This window comes from Ochlerotatus camptorhynchus, unplaced genomic scaffold (assembly GCF_037179485.1).
Source record: "Ochlerotatus camptorhynchus isolate MF236.1 unplaced genomic scaffold, CSIRO-AGI_Acam_v1.1 ptg000062l, whole genome shotgun sequence".
Classification (NCBI taxonomy): Eukaryota; Metazoa; Arthropoda; class Insecta; order Diptera; family Culicidae; genus Ochlerotatus; species Ochlerotatus camptorhynchus.
The window spans coordinates 12,642,107-12,665,394 of NW_027040552.1; the positions used below are offsets into that span (position 1 = coordinate 12,642,107).

Below are 23,288 nucleotides of genomic sequence, written 5' to 3' on the forward strand. Positions count from 1 at the left end.
GCAAATGCACGAGTGGGAGATTTACGAGGTTTTGACAGTTGACCAGCTGGCTGGGATATAGGGACAGGGTTGCTTCGAAAGCAGCGAATGCAGTTTCGGAAAGTATAAATTGCAAGTGCCTTACCCCGTAACGGCTAGAATTCTTGCTGTATTTGAGCGAGCGTCATTCGGGGGCCAGAATGGAGCGACAGGTTATGGTATGCGACAGCTACCTGTCGCGAGAAAGAGTGGCTACTAGGGATAATCATGGGGTGTCGAACGGCGAATCGGCGAGATTTAGCCGGCTACCAACGCTAACTATGTCTTGCTGATCTAGGAACGGATGGTGCAGTTTCAAGGGTAATCCGCAAGAGTTTCCAATAGCACGACTAAATATCAAAAAAAAAAAGGGTAAGGTTTTGGGCAACCCATCGCCACAAAGACGTTATTCGTTTTCTCCAGCAACTCCTCCGATAGTTCCTCGAACTTCAAGTTTTGTTCGGTATTCAAATGTTGATCAAGCAAGGATAATCAGGGTGGCCCATGGAACAAGTGCTGCATATGGATCTTTTGGCATTACTCCCCAAGATACAAGATTTGCTGGATTCTCCGTGCCTTTGACATGGTTCCAGCGGTGACCTTTCGTCAGCTTCGGAATATTCGAAACACGTTCGCAACAAATGTTGGATACACGTACGATGGCCGCTTCAATAACGATAGTACAACTTTCGAATCTGACCAGAACCAAGCTTCGGTTCTATCCATCCCGAGTGCTTTGACGGTCGAACCATTTAGTTTTGCTGCTATGGAGGTACCACATAACTCTAACCTTGTGAAAGTAGTCTTCTTCTAACTAGCTGGACGAGATTTGGCCGCCAACAGTTCCAGCTTTATCTGCCCCTGATGGATCTAGCATAAATACACACACCGTAAAAAGCTCGAGTCGAGTCCTTAAATTGATATGGCCTCGTTAGATCGATTCGTGATGGTGCCGATTTCTGCTGGTGATTTGCCGGTCATGCTGTTGATCTTCCTTCATGATTGTATTAGTAAGCTTCGTTGACATACGCTAGCTAAACAATGCCACTATGGGCAAAAATGGGTCCAAAATTACCCAAAATTCAATATCTCAACAGCACGCTGAATTCCGGCCATGAAAAACAACTTTTCCGAAAGGAAATCGTCCGGAGAATCGATTGCACGTAGTCCCATAGACCGTAGAGCCTTGTAGGTATGTGTTTTTGACCATTTAACCCCATTTTCCCCTACGTTTTGGAGGAAATGTTTTTTCACAGCTCTATTTTTCGTAAAACATAAGCACTTTATGCATGGTTTTAGAATACTATGTCTTTAAACAACAGTTCATGAGATGTTAGGGGAATACGGGGTACACTTTATAGGGGAGTAAGGGGTAAAAGTGAAAAAAAAAAACAATCAATGTTTTTTAATACAAAATCCTTTTTTTTTTAATATCTTAATATTTTTTACTTAAAAAAACTTTTAATTAACTTTCATTTGGTATTTTAAGTTCCGTCATCGGCCAAACAGTTCAAAAGTTATAAATTTTTGAAAAAAATCGAAAAATTTTTTTTTTTGACCGTCCTAATATATAAATAGTCACCCTAATGACAAAATAAAAAATAAGGGTCGAATATGTTGCGATTAGGAACAAAACTACCAATTTTTACAAAATTCTGAGAACCACTATATCGTTTTGCTGTATACAGACAAAAAAAGTGAAAACTCTTTTAAAACAGATAGCAGTAAATTAAAACTTATTTAACACCAATTAACCTTAAAATTTCAAAAAAAAATCTTATTTTTGCAGGCAACCTTTGGGTTCATTCAAACAATTGCATCGTTCAACATTTTTATGAATTAAAATAAATTTAGCGAGGGTTCACTTTTACCCCTTACTCCCCTATAAAGTGTAACCCGTATTCCCCTAATATCTCATGAACTGTTGTTTAAAGACATAGTATTCTAAAACTATGCATAAAGTGCTTATGTTTTACGAAAAATAGAGCTGTGAAAAAACATTTCCTCCAAAAAAGTAAGGTAAAATGGAGTAAAATGGTCCAAAATACATACCTACAAGGCTCTTCGGTCTATGGGACCACGTGCAATCGATTCCCCGAACGATTTCTCTTCGGAAAAGTTGTTTTTCATGGCCGGAATTCAGCGTGCTGTTGAGATATTGAATTTTGGGTAATTTTGGACCCATTTTTGCCCATAGTGGCAATGGTTGGTCCACAAACCTTTGCAGCAACATCGGGGAGAACTTCAATGCGAGCGCGATCGCCGTAGTACGCTTCTCAACATCTTCGCCACCCTTAAATGCTGGGATTTCTGAAAATAAAAAGAAACCTACCCTTCTCGAACACTGAGCTGTTGGCAATCTAGACATCTGGAAGTTGATTGAGAAGCTCTCTTGACTCAGCATTTCTAGTTGGGAGCACGCATATTTTCTCAATTGGCCGCTTCAAACTGCCAGACACCGTTTTGATGGTCACAACTCGAACTACTCCGTCAGACCCTGGATGTACTTTGAGGATCCGACCCATCCACCAGTGGATCGGAGGAAGATTATCATCTCGCACGATAACTAATTGACCAACATTGATCGCTAGCGCTTGGTTCTGGCCTGCAGTTGGGTTAAATATTCCGTTTGCCATCTTTTCAGACGGTTTGTAGGTATATCCTGGTAATCGAATTCTGGTAGCTGTTCCAGAGATGACCCAACCAGAAAATGACCTGGTATGAGGGGTTCCATATTGTTTGAATCATCGGAGAGCGCTGTAATTGGTTTTGAGTTTAGGCAAGGCTCTACCTGACAAAGAAGAGTATTCATATCCTTTAACGATACTGGATTATCGCCAAGAACAGTCTTGTAAGCGGTCATGGTAGTCGACACATTTTCTGTGATAATCGACTGCCTTTGCCTCCGACACTTGCAAAACAAGCTATCATAGTACAGTACCAAACTCAAATGTCATTTGACAGCCTCTGTCATACGACACTGTCGCCGAAGACCGTCACGAATGTATGTATTTTAGTTTTTCTTACAATAAAAGCTGCTGATGTTGTGCTTGTGTGAATTCTGAATTAGCAAGCAACGATGTCCTAGTAATAACATTTTTGATCAGAAATGGTTTAATTTACTCCAAATTGAGGATTTAGAACGAAATCACACATGTCATATGATAGTTATTTGATAATTTTATTTTTGCTAGAATGTTATTCTACCGGTTGTGTTGTGTGAGAGAGACGACGGTAGAGCATGAGTGTACGAATACAAACAGACTGTCGCGCACGACAACACTCGGTACACGGTCAATCATACCTACTCAGCTACTGAGAATAATTGACTCAGAGAATTTTCTTTACTCAGATTTGGAGGAAACTGGATCCGATTTGGAATCGTTAAAGTATTGTGGAGCGAAAATTTTTAAATTTTGCATCACTCTAGTACACACCTTTAGGCAATCCGATCGGATATACTATCCGGTACACTCCCGGCCCGGGTCATCTCGAGTTTCAAAAAATAAAACAAAAACAAGAGTCAATGTCAACATACCGGGTTGCCAAAAAAGCCAATATTCACAAGCAAACAAACATCAGTTCAATGACTTGCTCCTCAGCACTGCAGGCACAGTTGAGGCACAGTGATGATGAAGACGAATATTGATGTTGACAAGAACAGACGCGATACTGGACATCCAGCCACGAATGAAGAAAACGAATGTTGTTATGTCAAAATTCAAATTCATCCAGATAGTTAGTCTATCTGCTAAGATTTTTTTTTTAATTTTCAGCTAAATTAAGTCTAGTAGAAATGATTTTTATCAGCACTGGTTGGGATCTACCCAGGATTGAGCGATCTTCGCGAAAATACCGATCTGGGTGGATTGATTTGATTTACAGAGATATTATTGATCCATCAATTTAACCGTTACCAAAAAAATCGTTCTCGGCGGGATCGATCTTTTCTTCATAATGATGAATTATATGCCGACAGTTTCAATGAAACAACAAAATGAGCATAATTAACTCAACATCAACGTTTACTCGTATTTATTCGTGAGATCTGTTTATATGTCAGAAGAAACTATTTCAATGTTCTCTCGGCTGTCGACAGAGCAGGCCACTCTTGATGTGTGTCACGCGATCGTCTGTTTACTCGGCAGCAACCATTGTGTGTTCTTCCTCATTGCTCCTCATGAGCAGTTTTTTTCGGTCAATGGAAAGCAACCGTTTCGTGATGAAGGTGTGAGTGATGACCACGTTTTTCGTCCATTGCTGCAGTAGAAGCGCTCTAGCCCCCGTTGGCGGTACTGCCATGGGGGGGGGGGGGATAAAGTGTTTATTGTGTTGTACCTTTTAACTATAGTTTTACGATGCACTGTATATTGAGCAAGAATCTTCGGCTCTATAAAGTTAATTCAATTGAGTCTTAGCAAATAAATTAATAAACAACAAAAAGAAATTATTAAGATTCAGTGGTTAAGAGAAGAAAAAAACAAACGGAATCAAAGGAGCAGGATTGCCGAAAAAGTTATAAAAATGTGACGGCTGTAATGCGTAATAATGAAAGAGATTATCAAACTTAGATTGTCAAATCAATTATGTTCAAAAATAGGAGCAACAATGCTGATGCTGATTTTTAGTCTATGTTCATTTAGTTTACCAAGTGGTTTGGAGCTTAAAGAAATAGTTTTTGTTTTTTGATGCACACTGAAAAAAATTGTAATTCATTTATATTTTTGAAAACAAACAATCGATCCAAAAAATCCAAAATCAAGATGGAATAGATCGACCTACCAAAGATCGATCCAAATCGCCCAAGTCTAGCCTCCGAAGAAGAAAGGCGATCGCGTATACGACATTCAGCACCACCGGCCATCATTAAGAAAATAGAGGAGAATTTTCATCGTAAAACTGCTGCAATATATTTGTTTCAACTTAACCCCATTGTATGGGGTTACACACAGTTTCCTTATAAAAGTTTAAGTTTCTGCATTTATAATTATAATTCAATATTTTTTCATGATGGAAGGCGCTCAAAGTACAACTTTGAAAAAAAAAAACCGTTTTAACGTTTCCCCTGTATATTTTTTATGTATTCATTCGATCTGAAGACCTTACAGTCCAGCTATATTGAGCTTCGGCTAACGGCTAACATACTATCGTTGTTCTAATGGCATTTGCAAAATATATAAAGCTCTAATAAATAACGAGGATTATGTTGTTCAGTCGGTCTATCGTGCTCATCTGAATAGTCAACGTGTTCATCAATAATCAATTCCATAATTTTTCCATAGCTATCGTATTGCCTTTCAGATTTGAAGACATTTCATATCACTTCGTCGCTTTACAGCTCAAGATTCACTTTGCAGATTATCAGAAAAATATGAACTTTCCTTCTACGAAATCTTTTATCCATATTCATACGCCCAGCATTGACGTCGTAGATTTTTTTTGAATCACCTCTCCAAACATTGGTACCATCCATTCAAAAAATGAAAATCTTTTAAGAATCGGTGAAAGTTTACCACTTTCCCGGCAATGTCATGCCGGCGAATGTCGCATAAAACGGTGTAGTTTATTTGCGGATGAATAGCGTAAAAATCGAAGAAGCAGAAACCGTTCGCCACATTTAAGAGAAGAGCCTGTTGCTTTTTGTCGGTGCTGGGAAGCATTACATGAATAGCGGAATCTTGGTTCCGGTTTTTCTTTTTCCTTTCCTGCTGAAATGCACATAAGAAAGGATATGCTTTTAGGATATTAAACTTCAACCTCACCGTCGTCGTTGCCATTGAAAAGAAAACTCAATGGAGGTGCCTCGCAAATCATATTTCATGATAAAAATGGAAAGTTTGAGATAAATTTTATATTTGAAAAACTGAGCCATGGTAGACATCCTTTCATAGCGCGGCTCGAGCACTCAGTGCACTATCAACGAACGTGGGGGAAATTAGTTCGTTAGAAATGTAAGAGGGATATTTACATAACAAGATTTGCACTTTGTAAACTGTCCACTTCAAAAGACAAGCACCGGTTTATCTTATTTCCGTCGAGTGTGGGTCCGGCGTAGTCCACATCCTCTAGGTCCAATCACAATCTGTCGGTCGTGCTACTCTGAGGACAGTCTAATTAAGTTCACGTCAATGCTTCTCAAGCAGGACGGCACAGCCCAAGCGCGTGAGGATGTTTGATTTACTGGTGCTGGCTAGTGTGATGCAGTCAGTGCCAAAATATCTGAAGGCTGAATTAAATTAGCTATCCGTAGGCGCTTTACAATCCAGCGAACGGGGTTTTTCTCCGTGGATCGGATTCACCTTGGGACGACGGCTGGTTGATGGCATTGTGCTGCCCGCACTGCACCGTTGCTGTTATGCTGTTGGTTCGACTCACGCTGAGTGGCTTCCGATAAGCTCATGGTAGTTTCACGTTTGTTGTTCTGTAGCCCTTGTGTGTTTGCTTTTGACTGAGTATGTGCGAAACTGTGATGGTCCAGTAAATTAAAAGTCATTAGCAGCTCCCCCTGATAATGGGTACAGGTATTCATGGAGTAGAATCTGGATGATCGGAAGCTGGAGCAGGATTTTGCTCTGATATTTTAATTTAGGTGCTAAACATAGCTTATCATCCACCTGTGGGAGCTGTTATTCACGTTCAAATTCTGCTATCCGACCTTGTAGGTACCGTAATCCGAGGGCAAATTGATTTCCAAAGATTTTCAAAGAAATTCCCTACATTTAGGTGCACCTGTGCATTTCAATAAGGTACACCGGGGCAAGTTAAAACGCGTGGGGAAATTGAACCGGTACCCGTACCTCTAAGCGGAAGTAAATTTTCACTGTCATTTTTTTTCAGAGGCATTGTGTGGTACCGAAAACTACTAGATTTGAAATAATCTCAGTGATTATTTACTTCCGGTAAGAGATACCCTACCGTTTGAGGTGAAAGTGGATGGGTTCAGAATGACTCACTTCGTCGATTTTTTACAAAATAATGCAACGCTCAATCGATAAAAAAAAACTCTTCCGTGCAAAATTAGAGAATTAAATTTTATATCTCTAGCGATTTTTACAAGATTGATTTATTGTACATATTTTCTGAAAACTATTTTCTAAGTTCAATTTTTGGATCACAATCGAACCACAAACATAGTGGTCGCCAACTTTGCTCATCAATTACACAAGGATTTTGTATGAAAGGTCAACTGCTCGAATTAAATGGTTAATTAGCAAGAAAAACCACCAGTATGATCAAGCTCGCGCGTGACGTTTTTCGTTAGCAATAATTGATGAAGATTGTAAAATATCTTTTGGTATTTCAATTCGAAATGTTCTGCGAAAACGATCGATAATTGAAAATTGATGTAATAACTTCCCTGATTTCCAAGAATTGAAATGGCTTAGCTTCTCTGAACTTCGGCAGGACTTCTCTGAACTTCATCAAGACTTCCCTGATTTCCAAGAATTGAAATGGCAGATCTTCCCTGAACTTCAACTGAACTTCCCTGAACTTCAGCAATACTTCCCTGAACAGGACTTTCCTGAACTGCGGCAATACTTCCCTGAACTTCGACCGAACTTCCCTGACGTTCGGCAAAACTTCCTAGAACTTCGGCAGAACATCCCTGAACTTTGGTAGGCCTTCCCTGGACGTCGGCTGGACTTCTCTAAACTTTGGCAGGACTTCCCTGATTCCCTGAATTTAAATGACAGAGCTTCTCTGAACTTCGACGGGAATTCCCTGAACGTCGGAAATACTTTCTTGAACTACGGCACGCCTTCTCTGAACTTCAGCAAGGCTTCCCTGAAGTTAAGCAGGACTTCCCTGAAGTTAAGCAGGACTTCCCGGACCTTCGGCAATACTTCCCTGAACTTCAACAGGACTTCCCTGAACGTTGACTGGACTTCTCTGAACTTCATCAGTACTTCCCTGATTTCCAAGAATTGAAATGGCAGAACTTCTCTGATTTCCAAAAATTGATATGGTAAAACATCTCTGATCTTCGACAGGACTTCCCTGAACTTCGGAAATACTTCCTTGAACTTCGGCAGGCCTTCTCTTAACTTCAGCAGGACTTCCCTGAAGTTGAACAGGATTTCCCGGACCTTCGACAGGCCTTCCCTGAACTTTGGCAGGACTTTTTTGAACTTCATCAGGACAACCCTGATTTCCAAGAATTGAAATGGCAGGACTTCCCTGAACTTTGGCAGGCCTTCCCTGAATTACGGCAGGACTTCCCTGAACTTCAGCAGGACTTCTCTGAACTTCATCAGAACAACCCTGATTTCCAAGAATTTATATGGCAGGACTTCCCGGACCTTTGGCAGGCCTTCCCTGAATTACGGCAAGACTTCCCTGAACTTCGGCAGGACTTCGTTGAACTACAGCAGGACCTCCCTGAACTTTGGCAGGACTTTCTTGAACTTTGGAAGGCCTTCCCTGAACTACGCTAAGACCTCCCTGAACTTCAGTACGACTTTCCTGTCCTTGGAGTCTTGGAATTGAAGTTGTCATTTCAGAAATAGAATTAATATAACTACACAATAATATTGTATTTGCCAAAAATTCAATATTTTTCCATTTTGCGAAATTGCAATGCTTGTTTGTATTGATGCATTTTGAATTTGGGTGTGGTTCGAACGAGTATGGAGTCAGTATCAACGGAAAAGCCTTAACTTTCACCTTAATAAGTAGTGCTATAAGCGGTCACCGAAGTCGACGCATCATTCTGGCATTCCTTTGCTTCCGACACTTGCAAAATATGCTATCAAAATACAGTACCAAACTAAAATGTCATATAACAGTATATGTCGCCGAAAGACCGTCTTGTATTGATGTATTTTATGCCGTTTTAGTTTGGTGAACCAGGTTCGAAACTGGGTTAGTTTCTTCTAACTATCACTCGCGCGGTGAACTGGGTAAATTGAAATGTTGTTTACATTTATGAATTCATGAATTCGATTTTCATTCTAATTGCATGAATGGTAAGATACAAGCTTTATAAGCCATCATGACTGCAAGGAATCGGCTACAATCTGAAGGATTTGGGACAATGGAAATCGACTGATCTGCGAAGAAATTTCTGTAAAAATGTATACTTCTAAATTATAATAAGCGAAGTTAAAAAAACGGAGATTTAGAATCATGTTCATGATTGGACCACATTTACGGGTGTTTGGATCTTCTGGAGACTACTTATCTTGGAGTAATCGGTGTCTCATATGGTTCATACGGCATATGGCCATAGAGGTAACTCTAAGACTAGAAGGTCCCGAAATACCGTGCTCAACTTTTTGGTTCAGCTCTGGTACTCTCTTAGGTCCCAAGCTAATCGATTCACGCCTCAAAAATCCACTAACCCCTCATGTTATCTGTCAAACTTTCATAGCGAATCAAAACAAACATTGTGTAGTAGTAGAATTTCGACCAGAATGGGGTACGATGATCGTTTGCTTGGGACCAATAGGCTAGTCAAGTAGTGAGCCAATTTAAAATCGTTAGTTTCGTATTGATTGTTGATATGGCGCAGCATTATATTATCATAATATGGATCAAAAGTATATATTTTCACAAAAATTTCTTTGCAGTACAGCCGATTTCCATTCTCCCGGACCCACTCCGGATTGTAGTTGATATTTTCTGATACGTACCACAAAAAAAAACTCAACATTTGAGCTTTGGCGGAGATTTCCTTTCGTCCACCTTTTTCCTTTACTCTGTAAAATTCGGATCCTTCGTATTTCTGGGTTAGCAACACACCAAAAAATTATGATTATTAAATGAGACGTAATCGAAAAACGGACTTAATATTGCATGACGTAATTATAAAATTAACTTAATTTTACGTTTCAAAAGACGCACACAAAATTAGCGGTCATATCAGTACTAACATTTGAAAACGGCACAAAAGCCATTTGTAAACAAATGGTTTGTGGGCCCTTTACTCGCTACCCGAAGAACGCCCACGCAAACCAACAGCATCGTAAGGAAGGGGAAAATTTCCCCTACCCGATGTTGCTGTTGTGTCGCGTGGGTGTACTTCAAGTAGTGAGTAAAGGGCCCACAAACCATTTGTTTACAAATGGCTTTTGTGCCGTTTTCAAATGTTAGCACTGATATTATAGCAACTTTCCATCATAAACCTCACAATATTACTTCATGACATATAATTTTACATGCGTGTACTCAAAATTATGCGGGCACACTTTTTTTTCGGTGTGGGATGACTTAAAATTACACGAACGAACGCTGGGCCAACGCAAGCGAAAACTTCAACGTCGTCGGCCGTGAGTGGTTCGTTTATGTGAAAAATTGTGTTAAAGTGTAAAATGTGTGATGTGGCTACCGAAAATAATGATTTTTATATTAAGCATGTTCGGTTGCATAAAAATAATAAACATTTTGAGTGTCCCATTGAACAATGCACGGTGGTTTTCAAGTCATTTGCGGCATACAAGATGCACCTCCGTCAGCGCCATGTTGGTCGAAAAAAAGACGTACAGATGGAATGTCCGGATTTGTCATGCAGTTTTGAATGTTTGGAATTCAAATTAATGACAAAACACGTCATGCGGCATATTTCAGAGCGACATCCGGAATTTTGTCCGCTGAAATGTCGAACCGGTAAACCATTCGTCACAACCAACAGTTTAAAAATACATAATATGTATTATCACCGGAGGATTGCAATGCAGAAAGATCTTCCAAAAGTTCAACTCCCTCTGGTGCAGGAAGCATATCCTGAAATCAGTGCTGACGATCCGGTTCCGGAATCGTCATCAAGTGCAAAATAACTTGGTGGAAAAATTAATTGAAGTGCGAAAAAGCATGGAAATGGTGTTCGGTACATTGTTTCTAAAACTAATTTCGAAAAACCAAGTCACCGGATGTCGTGATCCAATAAATAGTGGAAGCTCTATAAAAGATCATTGGTTACAGAACTTAATATTAAATTCCATATTTTTTATATACCGGTGTTTTCCATTTTGGAATATTTTTCATAACATTAGTTTACATGAGTTGATTTATAATGTAAATGTAATGTTAGCAAGAACTCGACTAATAAAAACTTCAACATTCTAAAGCTAAAGTATGTTTATTCAAAAAATAGTTTGACACCTTAATTCTGTGGTTATTTTGTGTGTGTATTTGAATATCTGAAGTCCCTTTTACTGTTTGTCTTAATTTTTATTTTAGGACTACTGAATTCAAGCGCAACATGTTAAAAAGTCAATCAACCATACGTAAACAATGACAATGAATGTCGATTTTTCACGGATTAAAACTAATTCAGGCAAGCCGACATCAGCATCTGGTAAACGAAATTTACTTTACCAGATCCTGCTGTCGATTTTTCTGAATGAGTTTTAATCCACGAATCATGGACGTTCAAAGTCATTGTTCACAATTTATTCCTTGCATCTTTTCACAGGTTGTGCAGGAATTCGAAATTGCGGATTTGGTTAAATCTGTAATGTAAATCCCTTTTCCTATAGCCATTAGACGGAACATTCCGTAGGCATCTGAAAAATACGTCTCATTATAATTTTACATGTCAACAAACTTGAACGCGTAAAATTACAATTTTGCTTCATTTTACGACATGTAAAAATACTAACGGACGTAATTGTATGTCATTTGAGTCGCTTACATGTGTCGGTTTTAGGAGACTTAAAATTACATGAAGTTTTCGAAGTGTGAACTCTGCAGTACTCCTGTAGACGCGAAAATTACAGCGGAACTGCAATATAAGCTGATTTAATTCGATTTGGTTTTCATTAATTTCCTACCTCTTCCTCCGTATACTTGTCCACGGCTTCCGAAATGAAATCCGCAATCCTCCTTTTGTTTACATGAATTTTTATTTCACCATCGTGTAAGATACCGGCCAATGTATCCGCGAATTCGAAATGGAGCTTCATTGGGTTCTGAGATGATTTTGAGCTTCACTGGTTTAGTTTTGTGTAAAAATGGTACGTTAAAAAAATCAGTTCAGACATGAAAAAGTTTTTGTAAGAAAAACTTTTTTCCTTAAAAGTGTCCATCTCGCGATGTATTGACGGTTGGTAGTAAACATAATAACCTATCTTGAGGCAAAGTTTCATCCAAATCAAACATGGCCATTTTTTTAAATCGACTTTAAATTTTAAAAATCATTTTTTTTCAGTGTAGGTCTCAAATGTTTTTTTTTTCGATAACTTGGACGATTTCCTAAAAGTCATCCATATAACACATTTTTGTAGGAGTTGTCATTTTTCCATAATATTTTTTTTTTAATCGGCAGAAAAAGTTTGGCCCTTCTTAAATGTTAGTCTAGATAAATTTTGGAAAAACTAAGTATGCAAAGTGGCATATTTAGTCAAGGTCCACACATCCAGAAAGTTTCATTGAAATCTGAGAGGGTGCTGCCAGTTCCGAATACGATTTGGCGCGAAATGCGTCTTGAGTTGCTGGGGCTTTCAGAGCTGCTCGAAGAAAAGCATGCACAAAGTGCTTCCGCAAATATATTATCCATTTCTTTTTAAATTTCCTTTTACCGCCTTGAAAACAAAATTCAATCACAAACTTGTTTTATTTCCACAAGACTGTTGTTTTTATCCAAACACAACACTGATTCTGTTGTTGTTTACCTTTTTGACATTTCGCCCATACCTTAAATTTTGAATGTATGCGTGAAACTGATGAACCTTGAAAAAAAAAATCGGCTTTGAACCAAGTCGTTTTCCAGGTTGCTTGGTGGCGCAGCTAGGTAGGTAACTGGCGTTCAAACCTAAGAGAAGAGGTGACAATTGGCTTCTTCCTCTTTTATTTCTATCTCTATCTCTATCTTTATCTTACGCACATGAAATCGACCAATCAGGAGCTGGTTCACGTTTGACAGAAAATTGGTTCATTTTCGCCCTCGTATTGTCACCTCTTCTCTTAGGTTCAAACTATCGGTTTGACAGCTCTTAGTTTGCAACCCAGGTGAGGGTTCGCTTCAAACTAAAACGGTACATAATAAGAGCTGCTAACGTTGTGCTTGTGGGAATTTTGAAAATAGCAAGCAATGAGGTCCAAGTAATTACGTTTATGCTCAGAAATGGTTTAATTTACTCAAAACTGAGGAATTAGGACGAAAACATACATTGTCATATGATAGTAATTTGATTTTTTTCTTTTTGCTCGAATGTCGTTTGTGTTGTGTGAGAGAGACGACGGTATAGAATGACTGTACGAAAACAAAAAGACTGTCGCGCACGAAGCGAGCGAAAACGTCAACCATTTCAACCTCTGGTTCTGCATGATTACTTATCCATGATAAGTAACCATGCAGAACGTCCGGAGATAAACCATCGTCTGGGTGAAAATCTTATTAATAACGTATGCATTAAAAAAATGAACTAATTTCTTCTTCTGGGTGAATGCCTGCTGCTCAGAAACGTTTGGCCTCGACTGACGCTTCCACATAACAATAATGGCCATCTTGACCCTGTACTTCTTCACCGTTTGGCCGGTTGTTTCTACCCTTTGGTCCAAGAAGCGGAACGATGAAGCCACCTTATCCTTGGTCTTCCGCTTCAGCTTCTGCTGCACTTTACGGTCGCGCAGCACCCAGGCGTCCATTCGACGCTCTCGCCTTTCTTCGGGAGAGGATGTTGTAAATGTCAGATCGGTTATATCCGGCGGACACGAAGTGCCTCACGATGTCCAACTTCTTCGCTCCGGGGTGGAGCTGACAGTACGAACAAACCTTCAACCGTAGTTGCTTGACTGTTTTCGCCATGGCTGCTGCAAATCAACTGATAACGCTGTCAATTTTTTTGTACACAACAGGGTTGCTATGATTGGCGATGCATAGGTGCATTCTCCTCCAATCGCATGAAAAATCGCTAAAATCAGTCAATTTTTGTTAATGCATTCGTTAAAGACAACCTACCAAACAACCATGTAGAACGATAGAGCTCTCATAGCTGCAGATTTTAATATATCTAGTTCATCCATGTACATATAGCGGCGCCGGTTGTGTAGTGGTAAGCGCGATTACCTCTCACCCCAGCAGGCGTGGGTTCAATCCCAGTCGGCGCCGCCGGGATGTTCTGAGGCATAATATCTCTGATCACGCCTTTCTCGGTTCATGAGTTTATGAGTCCTCGGATGAGTCGATAGGTAGGGTCCAGGTGTGGGAGCTGCCTCCCTGGCGTCGGTAGCATTGGTGCTCAGCACGGAAAACAAGATAGACGGAAAACAAATCAGAGGAAAAAAAAAATACTTATTTATATTAATTTATTCCAATATTTACGTTAATAAGTAACTAATTTGCCCCCGGCTTACGGTACTAATATGAAACTGCATGTGCTGTGATCGCATGATGGTTTACGAGGGTGAGAATATCGCTTCGAGCAGCGTCTATGGGACAAGATAATGGTCTAATCCACGTGTGCCTAATAAACGAGACGATACAATGGCTGTCGATGCACTGCTACATAATAAAGTGTTGCTGCAGTGTGATGTAAAAGCTCATCGGCTCATTGAGTGACTCAACTAACGCGTTGCAACGGCATGTAGGCAGCATATTGTTACAATATAGATAGACAGATTTAATAAACTTGCAGACCGCGTGAAGATAAGAAGATGGAAGGGCTTTGTTTGTTTACCAGTTGATCACTTGTGGGTAAACAAATTAGTAATTAGAAGATTTTTTTCAAAATATTGTTCCACGACAACGATCGAGTGGTAGGAAACGTCATTTTAAACTGCTCCAGTGATGAAATGTTGTTCTACTCTATAAAAAAAATTCTTGAAACAAAAATCCATCGAATTAAAAATAATGTGTACATAGACTCTAGATTTTAACATCATTACACGTAATTCAAACATTTAAATATATTTTTTTAGACATTTTAGCGCATGATTGGATCAACCTTGTTTACGTGGTATATATCAGAGAACTTCGAGGCACTCCCGTTAAATTTAGAAAAATTTCAGGTACTTATTGGAAGTTCTGGGGAACTCCTGGGAACTAATTCAGGGAACTCCTGAAAATATCAGGGAAGTTCAGAGCTTTTAAGTTCACCTTTGAAAACTTCAGCGATGTTTCAAAAACTTTAGGAAAATCCGTAACATTCAGAGATCGTTCAAAAATTTCAGAAATGTTCCAAGAATTACAGGAAAGTTTGGAAAATTGAGGAAGTTTATAGATCCATAAGGGTAAATTCTGTAATATCCATAAGCAGAGATCGTAATTTTTGCCTTCTTGAGAAGAGAAACGTAATTTTCCATCTGCTAGAAGAAATAGATGAGAATGTGAGAAGCGAGAGATTATTATACGCTCCTAGCAGTTTTCGCGAGAAAAAGCAACAGCGATTTCTTTCTTTTTTTGACAGCATGAGCTGCATGAGATTTCATAAATACAAATTCGATATCGTACGGATGCACCAAACTTCACCTCCCTATCAAATTTAGCTTTCCAAATAAGTTGTTGAACAATTGAAACCACTAGAAAAATAATCCTAGTTGAAAACGGTTTCTTGTTGATTTTAAGCACACTCTTTCGGCAATCAATCTGTTGATAACAAATCATTGGATAGAGTAAATTCAACTGCAAAACGCTTGCCAAATCATGGCCTTCTTCGTGAACTTGTCGGCAAACACGAACTTGAATCTTCTTGGCACATCCCCACGTCCAGTCTCGATGTAAAACTTTTGGCAGGGAAGCTGCTTGAAATCGAGTTTGACGTATGTTTCGTCATCGATCATAGTGCAGCCCTTGTGTTTCGTCACAGTCGTACAAGAGCCTTGCACGCTTTTTGGCCATGAAATTCTGCTTCATGCGCCGGTTCGAATGTTTACTGGCTTTGTACGACTTGTATCTTTCCCTGGCAAGGATGTTCCGCACCGTTTGAAAGCTGGCCACATCTCGGATTGAAAGACCGGGATTGGCTTTAACGTACATCAACACCTTGCTGCGCAGCTGACGATCCTTGGTTCCATTTTTTTTCGTAGGTCCGCTGATTCCTTTCCTCATTCAGGGTTTCTTTGTAGGTTTTGAGCACTCGACGATCTGTTGTTTTCGGCATCTTCAGCATTTTAGCCAGCTTGGAACCGAACCACTCCGGATTTTCCAGGTGTTTGTGCACAATATTTTTGCTTCTTTCGAGTTCCATTTGACGTTACTTCTGAACGCGATAGACTAGTTTGATCAAACTTGCACTAGTTGTTCTCTATTCGCCTTGACACCAGTGATTTTTGACAGCTCATATGTGTGAAGCGTGACGTAAACAAACCGCGCATAAAGTAATAGGTTTTTGGCAGAGCTTTTGAAATTTTTTGAACTTTTATTGAAATAAATGGTAAGTATTATGTGTTAGAGTAACATCTCTAGATGATTTTTTATTAATCGGCATCAAATTTTGTGTATTGCTTTTGCTTTATTTTTCTATTTTTCCAAGTGATGTTTTCTGAAATAAACAAAAATGCTCAACGTTTTTCACAAATTTATGAAAAAAAATATCTGTACTTGATTGAAAATACGGTTTCAAAGTATTGCTAGAAGATGTGTTCATAACATGTTAGTGGAATTCACTTCGAGAAGTTTATTCCAGTCAAGTAAAATAATGATTTTAAAACAATATTTTTAGGCTCTACCTGACGATCTCCAGTCCGAAATTCGCGTACAAGTGCAGCTTTTTGATATGTTGCACTATGCTTCCGGAGGCAGCAGATTGATCGTCGAGGGAGAAAGAGTTTGCAGGGCTAATCATTTGCTGCTGGTAGGTTTTCAGACTGTGTACGACGATGGATTACAACTGAATGCATCGTGCCTGAAGTCATCGTCGCCAAGCTCGGAGCCTCACAAAATCTACATTCGTACTAGATGTTCATTCGAAAATTGGACCTTCCAGTGCTCGTGCAAAGCTGGCTTAGGTAAATGCAAGCATGTAATGGCCGTTCTAAATCATCTATTCATGTAAGATAAAATATGTTACTATTCCAAACATTTATTAACAATTTTATGTTTGTAGGCATCCTTCCATCCCTATTCTGACTGTTACAGATTTGCAACAGAAGTTGGGAAAGGTAGCGTTGAAGGTGGCAGGAGATATGTACAAGGCCACAAGGATTAGTGAGTTTTGTCGTAAAACTCGAAACAGTTCTGGAAAGGAACCTGAAACCCCAGGAGATCCAAACAAAGTGCATCTCGAAATACAATTAAAAGAAGATGAAGCGGCTTCAATTTTGGATTCTTTTTTACAAAGTTTGTCAAATTATACAGCATAAAATTAAATTTTTCCATAGATACTTTTTATAGAGTTTCCTGATAGCAGTCCATGCTACGAACTAAATGGCAGACCTAGGCCTCAAGAGAATATTGAGAACTCGATTAGGGATGAAACTATGAACGTTAGTTTGTTAGATGAGTTCTTAGATCTTCAGGATACCGATGCTTCAATTTTAACTAAATTTTTGAAGGCAACTTTCTGCAGTGAATGGCATACTCCAACCAACATTGAACATTTGTATTTTATTGATTCATTGGATGCACACCTCAGCATCTTCTATGAGCTTCAAGTTCGTGTGTCAGAGAGTGAATCCATTCAAATTTGTTTGAATACAATAGATCAACGTATTTCCCCAGTTTGAATGACCGAAAGAACACGTCGGATTACAGCTTCTAACGCATATTCTCTGTAAACGTACTATTCATCAAATACCGAAAAGCTGAAGAATTGGAGAAAAAAAAAATTATCAACATGGTTGTGCCAAAAGAAATACACACATTTGCCATTGATCATGGTATCCGTTGTGAACCATTGGCTATAAATGCTTACATGCGAGATTTTAAAAAGATTGTGACTAAATGTGGATTCACAATCCCACCACATATTCCCTGGCTTGGATGCTCCCCTGATGGGATTATAATCGATGAAACGAAGGTCATTGAGGTTAAATGTCCAGTGGTTGGAAATACCCTTTCTCTCAATGAAACCTTAGAAAAATTGAAGTACCTAACAAAGAATGAAATGTAGCTCGGCGGATTTTATAATTTACTTTGAGTTTGAAGACAAGCGTTATGTTCAGACGATTCACTATGATGAAGAATATCTACAACCAATTATTTGTTTTCTTAAAGAAGTTTACTTCAATGCCTTCTTAAAAATATTGTATACGTCACATAATACATCTCTTGGAGTACACTTTATGTACATAGTTGTTATTTTATAAAAAGAGAAACAAAACAACCATTTTTTGAATATGCTGAAACCTTTATTCAATACTTTTCTAAAATCTTTCATTTGAGAGGATTGGCTTGGAAATATTAGCAACTGCACAAGCAATGATCATGACATCATCCAAAATAGGCAAGAAATTTGTATCAATTTTGTCGATTAGAATATCAAATTGCTTGATCCGCTGAATTGCTCGCTCTACATGTACTCTTGCTGCTGCTATCGATATGTTATCTGTAGCATCATGTCTACTCAGTTGTGTTTTTGGGGAGGTTAAAAACGGTGGCCTTACTAATTCCTCTGCTCCTGCACTCATCGTCAATCAAAAATCCTTTGTCAGTCATGACTGCTTCACCTACATTTAACTTTTCCAAAATTCCTTCCTGAATAACTACTTGTTTGTCGGAAGCCTTTCCTCCGTACCCACGACTAATGAAAGAGATAGTACCGCCAGGTGTGACTAAAAAAAAAATTAGTTGTGGTTAAATTTGTTTCAAATACACTACATTTTAAAACAGCGTTTGTTTACGTTTTCTCACACACGCGTGAAACTAAAACAGATGTCGCCACCGTACTGTTGTCAAGGCGAATAGAAGTGTAAAGAAACCACTGTCAAAGATTTTCGATTACCAACACTAGAAGCGTACTAGCGCCGCGCGAGGGGCGTACCAATTTACTTTTAGTCAGCATTTACCATTGACCGAGGAGCTCATAGTGTGGGGCTTCAACATGAAAATCAAGCAAGTCGATAGCAATTCAACTTGGGTCCAAGTCAAACGATCTGCAAGAAGCCGTTTAGGATGGGAGACTTTCACTTTCACGCATTTTTTAAATAACTCTTTTGAACAGCTCAATATCAAATATATTCAATGACAATTTTATTCACTCCTACTCTCTATCACGAATTAGTCAGGTATGGGGTACATTTGTTTAAACCAATAACGTATTCAATTCTCTCGGTACGTTTCGACTAGAGTATTTTCGATATGTTTAAATTAATGGGTTAGTAAGTCTTCTTGCCACGCAGTGGGCATCCTTTTCGGATGCAAAGGGTTAAAAGTACAAATTAAAATATATCTTATATTTAGTTTATTTCAAAATGTATGAGCCAATAGTAAAATCATTATATTTTACAGAAAAGCGGATTTAACGGTATAGATTTATTATATTCCTCAGTTTTCTTCTTCTAATTCTTAAAGCAATTCAATCCTTGTCTTGATCCAATGACTTTGCCAGTGCTTTTTGAACGAGGTCCTGGTTTGATCTTATTTTGAGAACATTCTCAGGGTTAGTTCCAATGATGCAGTTTCTGACCTTAGTGAAAACTAGATTGAATTGACTGAAATCTCGCTCTACACTACATTCTGTAACCGCTGCTCCCAGTATTACAATCAACAGTTTCCAAATGTCTGGATCATCATTGCGTTGTTAAGTCCAGAAATCAATAATTTTGACAATCCTCTGAGAAAGGAAGTCATTCAGGCTGAACAGACTAGTAGACGTGGTCGCTGCGTTTTCATTTGAAAAAGAGGTTGGTTGTGGACAAGCCACTGGTTCCTCAATGGGCTGGATGGAATTGGTAGTGAGCTTTTTAAAAATATTTACGAGAAAGCTCTGAAAATTTAATATTCATTAGTAAAATTAAAACCTTATTAAAAATATTGCTTACAATAATGCTTTACTTCCGCTGTTATGACACATGCTTGACGCATTGTTGCCTCACCGCTCTGTTTCTGACGCTTGCTCGGCGATCTATTATCAAAGCAACCAACTTTGAAGACAAACGTTGCTGACCGAAGGGATATGGAGACAACGTACAAGATATCTGAAGGGCGAAGCGTCTTTATAAAATTCAAGTGCAAAGCAGTAATGAAAAAGCGTTGGTGAAAAACCCAACGAAGCACACTTTCCATTATTCCAATGGAAAGTAGTGGATGTGTCGATGTCAGCTGCGGGGGGCAACATTCGATACGTGCGTGTGTTTGATCTGCCGCCAGCAGTAACAAATTTGGATTTACCACGACTGATGGAGAAATTTGGAAAAAAAAATAATCGATTAGAGCGCGAGAAGTGTCCAGCAAATCTTGGGTTGGGTCATCTGTTTACTGGTGTCCGTGGAATTCACATGGACGTCAATAAGGATATCCCATCAATTCTTCGATTTGCCAATCGGAAAGCGAGGATCTTTTATGAGCAATTGAAACTGACTTGCTACTTGTGCCAATCGGATGGCCACCTGAAAGCAGCTTGCCCGATGAAAAAAGCGCGTCTGGGCAAGAACACAATCGAACAACAACAATCCAGCAGTAATTTGTGTGCCGTTGTAGTTAATTCTGCTTCGTCACACGAAAACAAGTCCGAAAAGAACCTGTTATTGAGGTGTTAGAGGATGGAAAAGAAGAAGAAATAATCGCAGACACGGATCTCGATAAGCAATCGCACAAGTGGCAATATCAACAACAAAAGCAAACGGTGCTCCACTATAAAAAAGCCACATAGATACGGAAACTGAACCGAGTACGTTCAGCTACATACGAAGCAAATGAAAGAGTAGCAGAGGATACAGCAGTCTACTAATGAGATTCACCTCTTTCGGGCAGCAATTCCAATTAATTTGTAACAAGTTGTATATTTGTTATTTAGTATTTTTGCTTCGTAGAGTATTTTAGGAAAAATAAATTAACTAGAAAAAAAGCTTCCACGTAATCTTCAATTAGAGAAAGAGTAAAAAACATCCATATTATATACATACTTAAACATTGCTTGATAATAACAAGCTGACAGTTGAATATTACCCACATACTCTACCCACTCCCACACAACACTAACACCATTAAGTTACTCGATACTGTCCTCATATTCCTCTTCTGACACTGTTTTCTTTTCCATTAAGGATGACATCTTCACCATATTCTTACCGTTATATATGGTAATGTTCTGAATTCCCCTTGAATTCTTCTCAGTACTAGCTTCGAACGCAAATTAGGGCTCCCTTGAATAACTAAAGGTTTGTAGTCATAGCTTAATTGGACTTCTAGGCGTTTAACGCTTCTGTAGCAAGTCTTTTTTTTTGGCTCTCAATTAAGTGGTCTAGATGCAAAGTAATTAATTTAAAGCTTTCTATGCCAACCAATGCATCTGAATTATAACAAGCACAGTAATACTCTATGCCCAGGGAAGTTGAGAAAATTTCCAACCTGGGAATGGAACATACTGAGTTCTTAAGGTGATACGATTCAGCGCCCACAAATCATAGGCACTTTCACTGCCACTTCGCGTTTTCTAGGGAGTTAATCTCTGGAACTATTGCGATTTCAGGCACTAAATTGTCATCACAGTTTTGTTATTGTATATTTTCCGGTAGAAGATAATGGACTCCTGGAAAAAGCGAAGTGGAACCAGAGCCCGGGGTTCTGGATCGTATCACCTTAAAACAATATCTATGTTCTGCCTCCCGCTTTTCATTAGTCCGCCAAAAGATCCCTTCAGACCTATCGCATTTGTCATAGTGGTCTTTGGTTTGATCCCGTTAAAAAAATATGGGACTTTGAACAGTTATCTGAAATCTATGACTTGGAAAATTGGTAACTACACTGCAATGCTCATTTCTGTATGTCAAACTTTGTAAACATATCAAACAGAAATGAATAAATAGTGTATTACTGAATTATAAGTGGGGATGGCTGGCATTCACTAGCCCGAGAATACCCTCCAGATGCTAGCCTCTTTACCCACCATACATCAGTACACACTTATCGAGTCAGTAATTTTTACCGAGTTTTTGAATTGCGGAACTCTTAGGTAAAATTTAAAAAATCTGTGAAAAATTCAAAGTTGAGAAAATGTGTAACGAAAATTTACAGACTTACTTCTGTTAGCCCCGTGTAATGATGAAAAATAAATTTTGTCGATTTTATCCAATCTTTACGAACCATCCCTCTCCAAAGGGGGAGTTTTGTAAAAAGAGATGATAAAACCGATTTGTACCTTCCTAAAAAGTTGTCCTAGATCGCTACTTACTCTCTATATGCAATTTTCACACTGCCGTACTCTAACCGGAACTATCAATTCTATACTTTCATCTCCTCATCTATCGTATAAAAATTATCACTTTAGTCTGTTATTGGAAATTAGCATCTTCAACTATGTAAATCGTTGACTTCACGCAGAAGTAATAGCACAGACAAACAGACGTAATACTCACAATCACATTCATCGCAAATAATCTTTTAGTTGGGAATGTTCTTGCATTTGTCATGGTGGCGCCACTGAAGCATTGAGCAAGCCACTACTTTTCGAAAATCCCTTTTCTCTTTTGTCAGATGACGAGACTGACTCTGACTTGGCTGCCCAACTAACAATTTTAGCTGCAGACTAGCTTACACAGCCGAAAATTGCCTTATGCAGCTAATTTTTGTCTGTATAAGCTGATCTGCAGCTAAAATTGTTTGTTGGGTGAGGAGGGAACTTCTTTCCGTTTTTCTGCATGGAAACGAAAACGCATCCGTTCGCGGAAAGTTGAGAATGAAGAACCCCAAATCAGCTTGCCCAAATCAAGGAGTGGTAGAAAAAAAGAAGTTTCAACTCCTCCTGGTTTCCGCAGAATTGACTATAACCAGAATTTTCCATCTCTCCCAGGGACATCAAAGACCCCTGATGGCCCATTTTTAAGAACAGAAGCCCCTTCTTCATTTGGGTTGTTGTCATTTGATAAAATTGTGGACGATATTCTCAAGTACCTCAATATTTCTGATCCTCTCAAAAGCATTGTTCTGGCAATGCTTCCTTCTGTGAAGACCCCCTTGAAGCAATTGACATTGAAGTGGCCCCTCATTGCAGCAATCATTTCCTTCGATGGATAATTTTCCAAACGAGGTCGGGGATTTGATCACTATTCTATAGTGGAATTGTCGAAGTCTCATTCCTAAATTAGATTCTTTTAATCCTAAATAGAGATAATAATAATAGATTCTTTTAAGTTTTTAGTTCACAACAATGATTGTGATGCATTTGCTGTTTGTGAAACTTGGCTCTCTTCAGATATCGATCTTCCTTTTTATGATTTTAACATTATTCGAC

General features: G+C 38.9%; 1 protein-coding gene across 1 annotated transcript in view; it reads right to left on the reverse strand.

The window, feature by feature from the left end:
- Positions 1-244: 244 nt before the first annotated feature.
- The window catches only part of LOC135717620 (uncharacterized), a 59,365-nt gene continuing 36,321 nt past the window's right edge, over positions 245-23,288 (reverse strand). The window contains exons 4-5 of the mRNA XM_065239746.1: positions 13,440-13,622; positions 245-312 (exon numbers count right to left, since the gene is read on the reverse strand). Coding sequence (XP_065095818.1) covers positions 245-312; positions 13,440-13,622 — 251 coding nt within the window. The remainder of the gene's footprint in view (positions 313-13,439; positions 13,623-23,288) is intronic.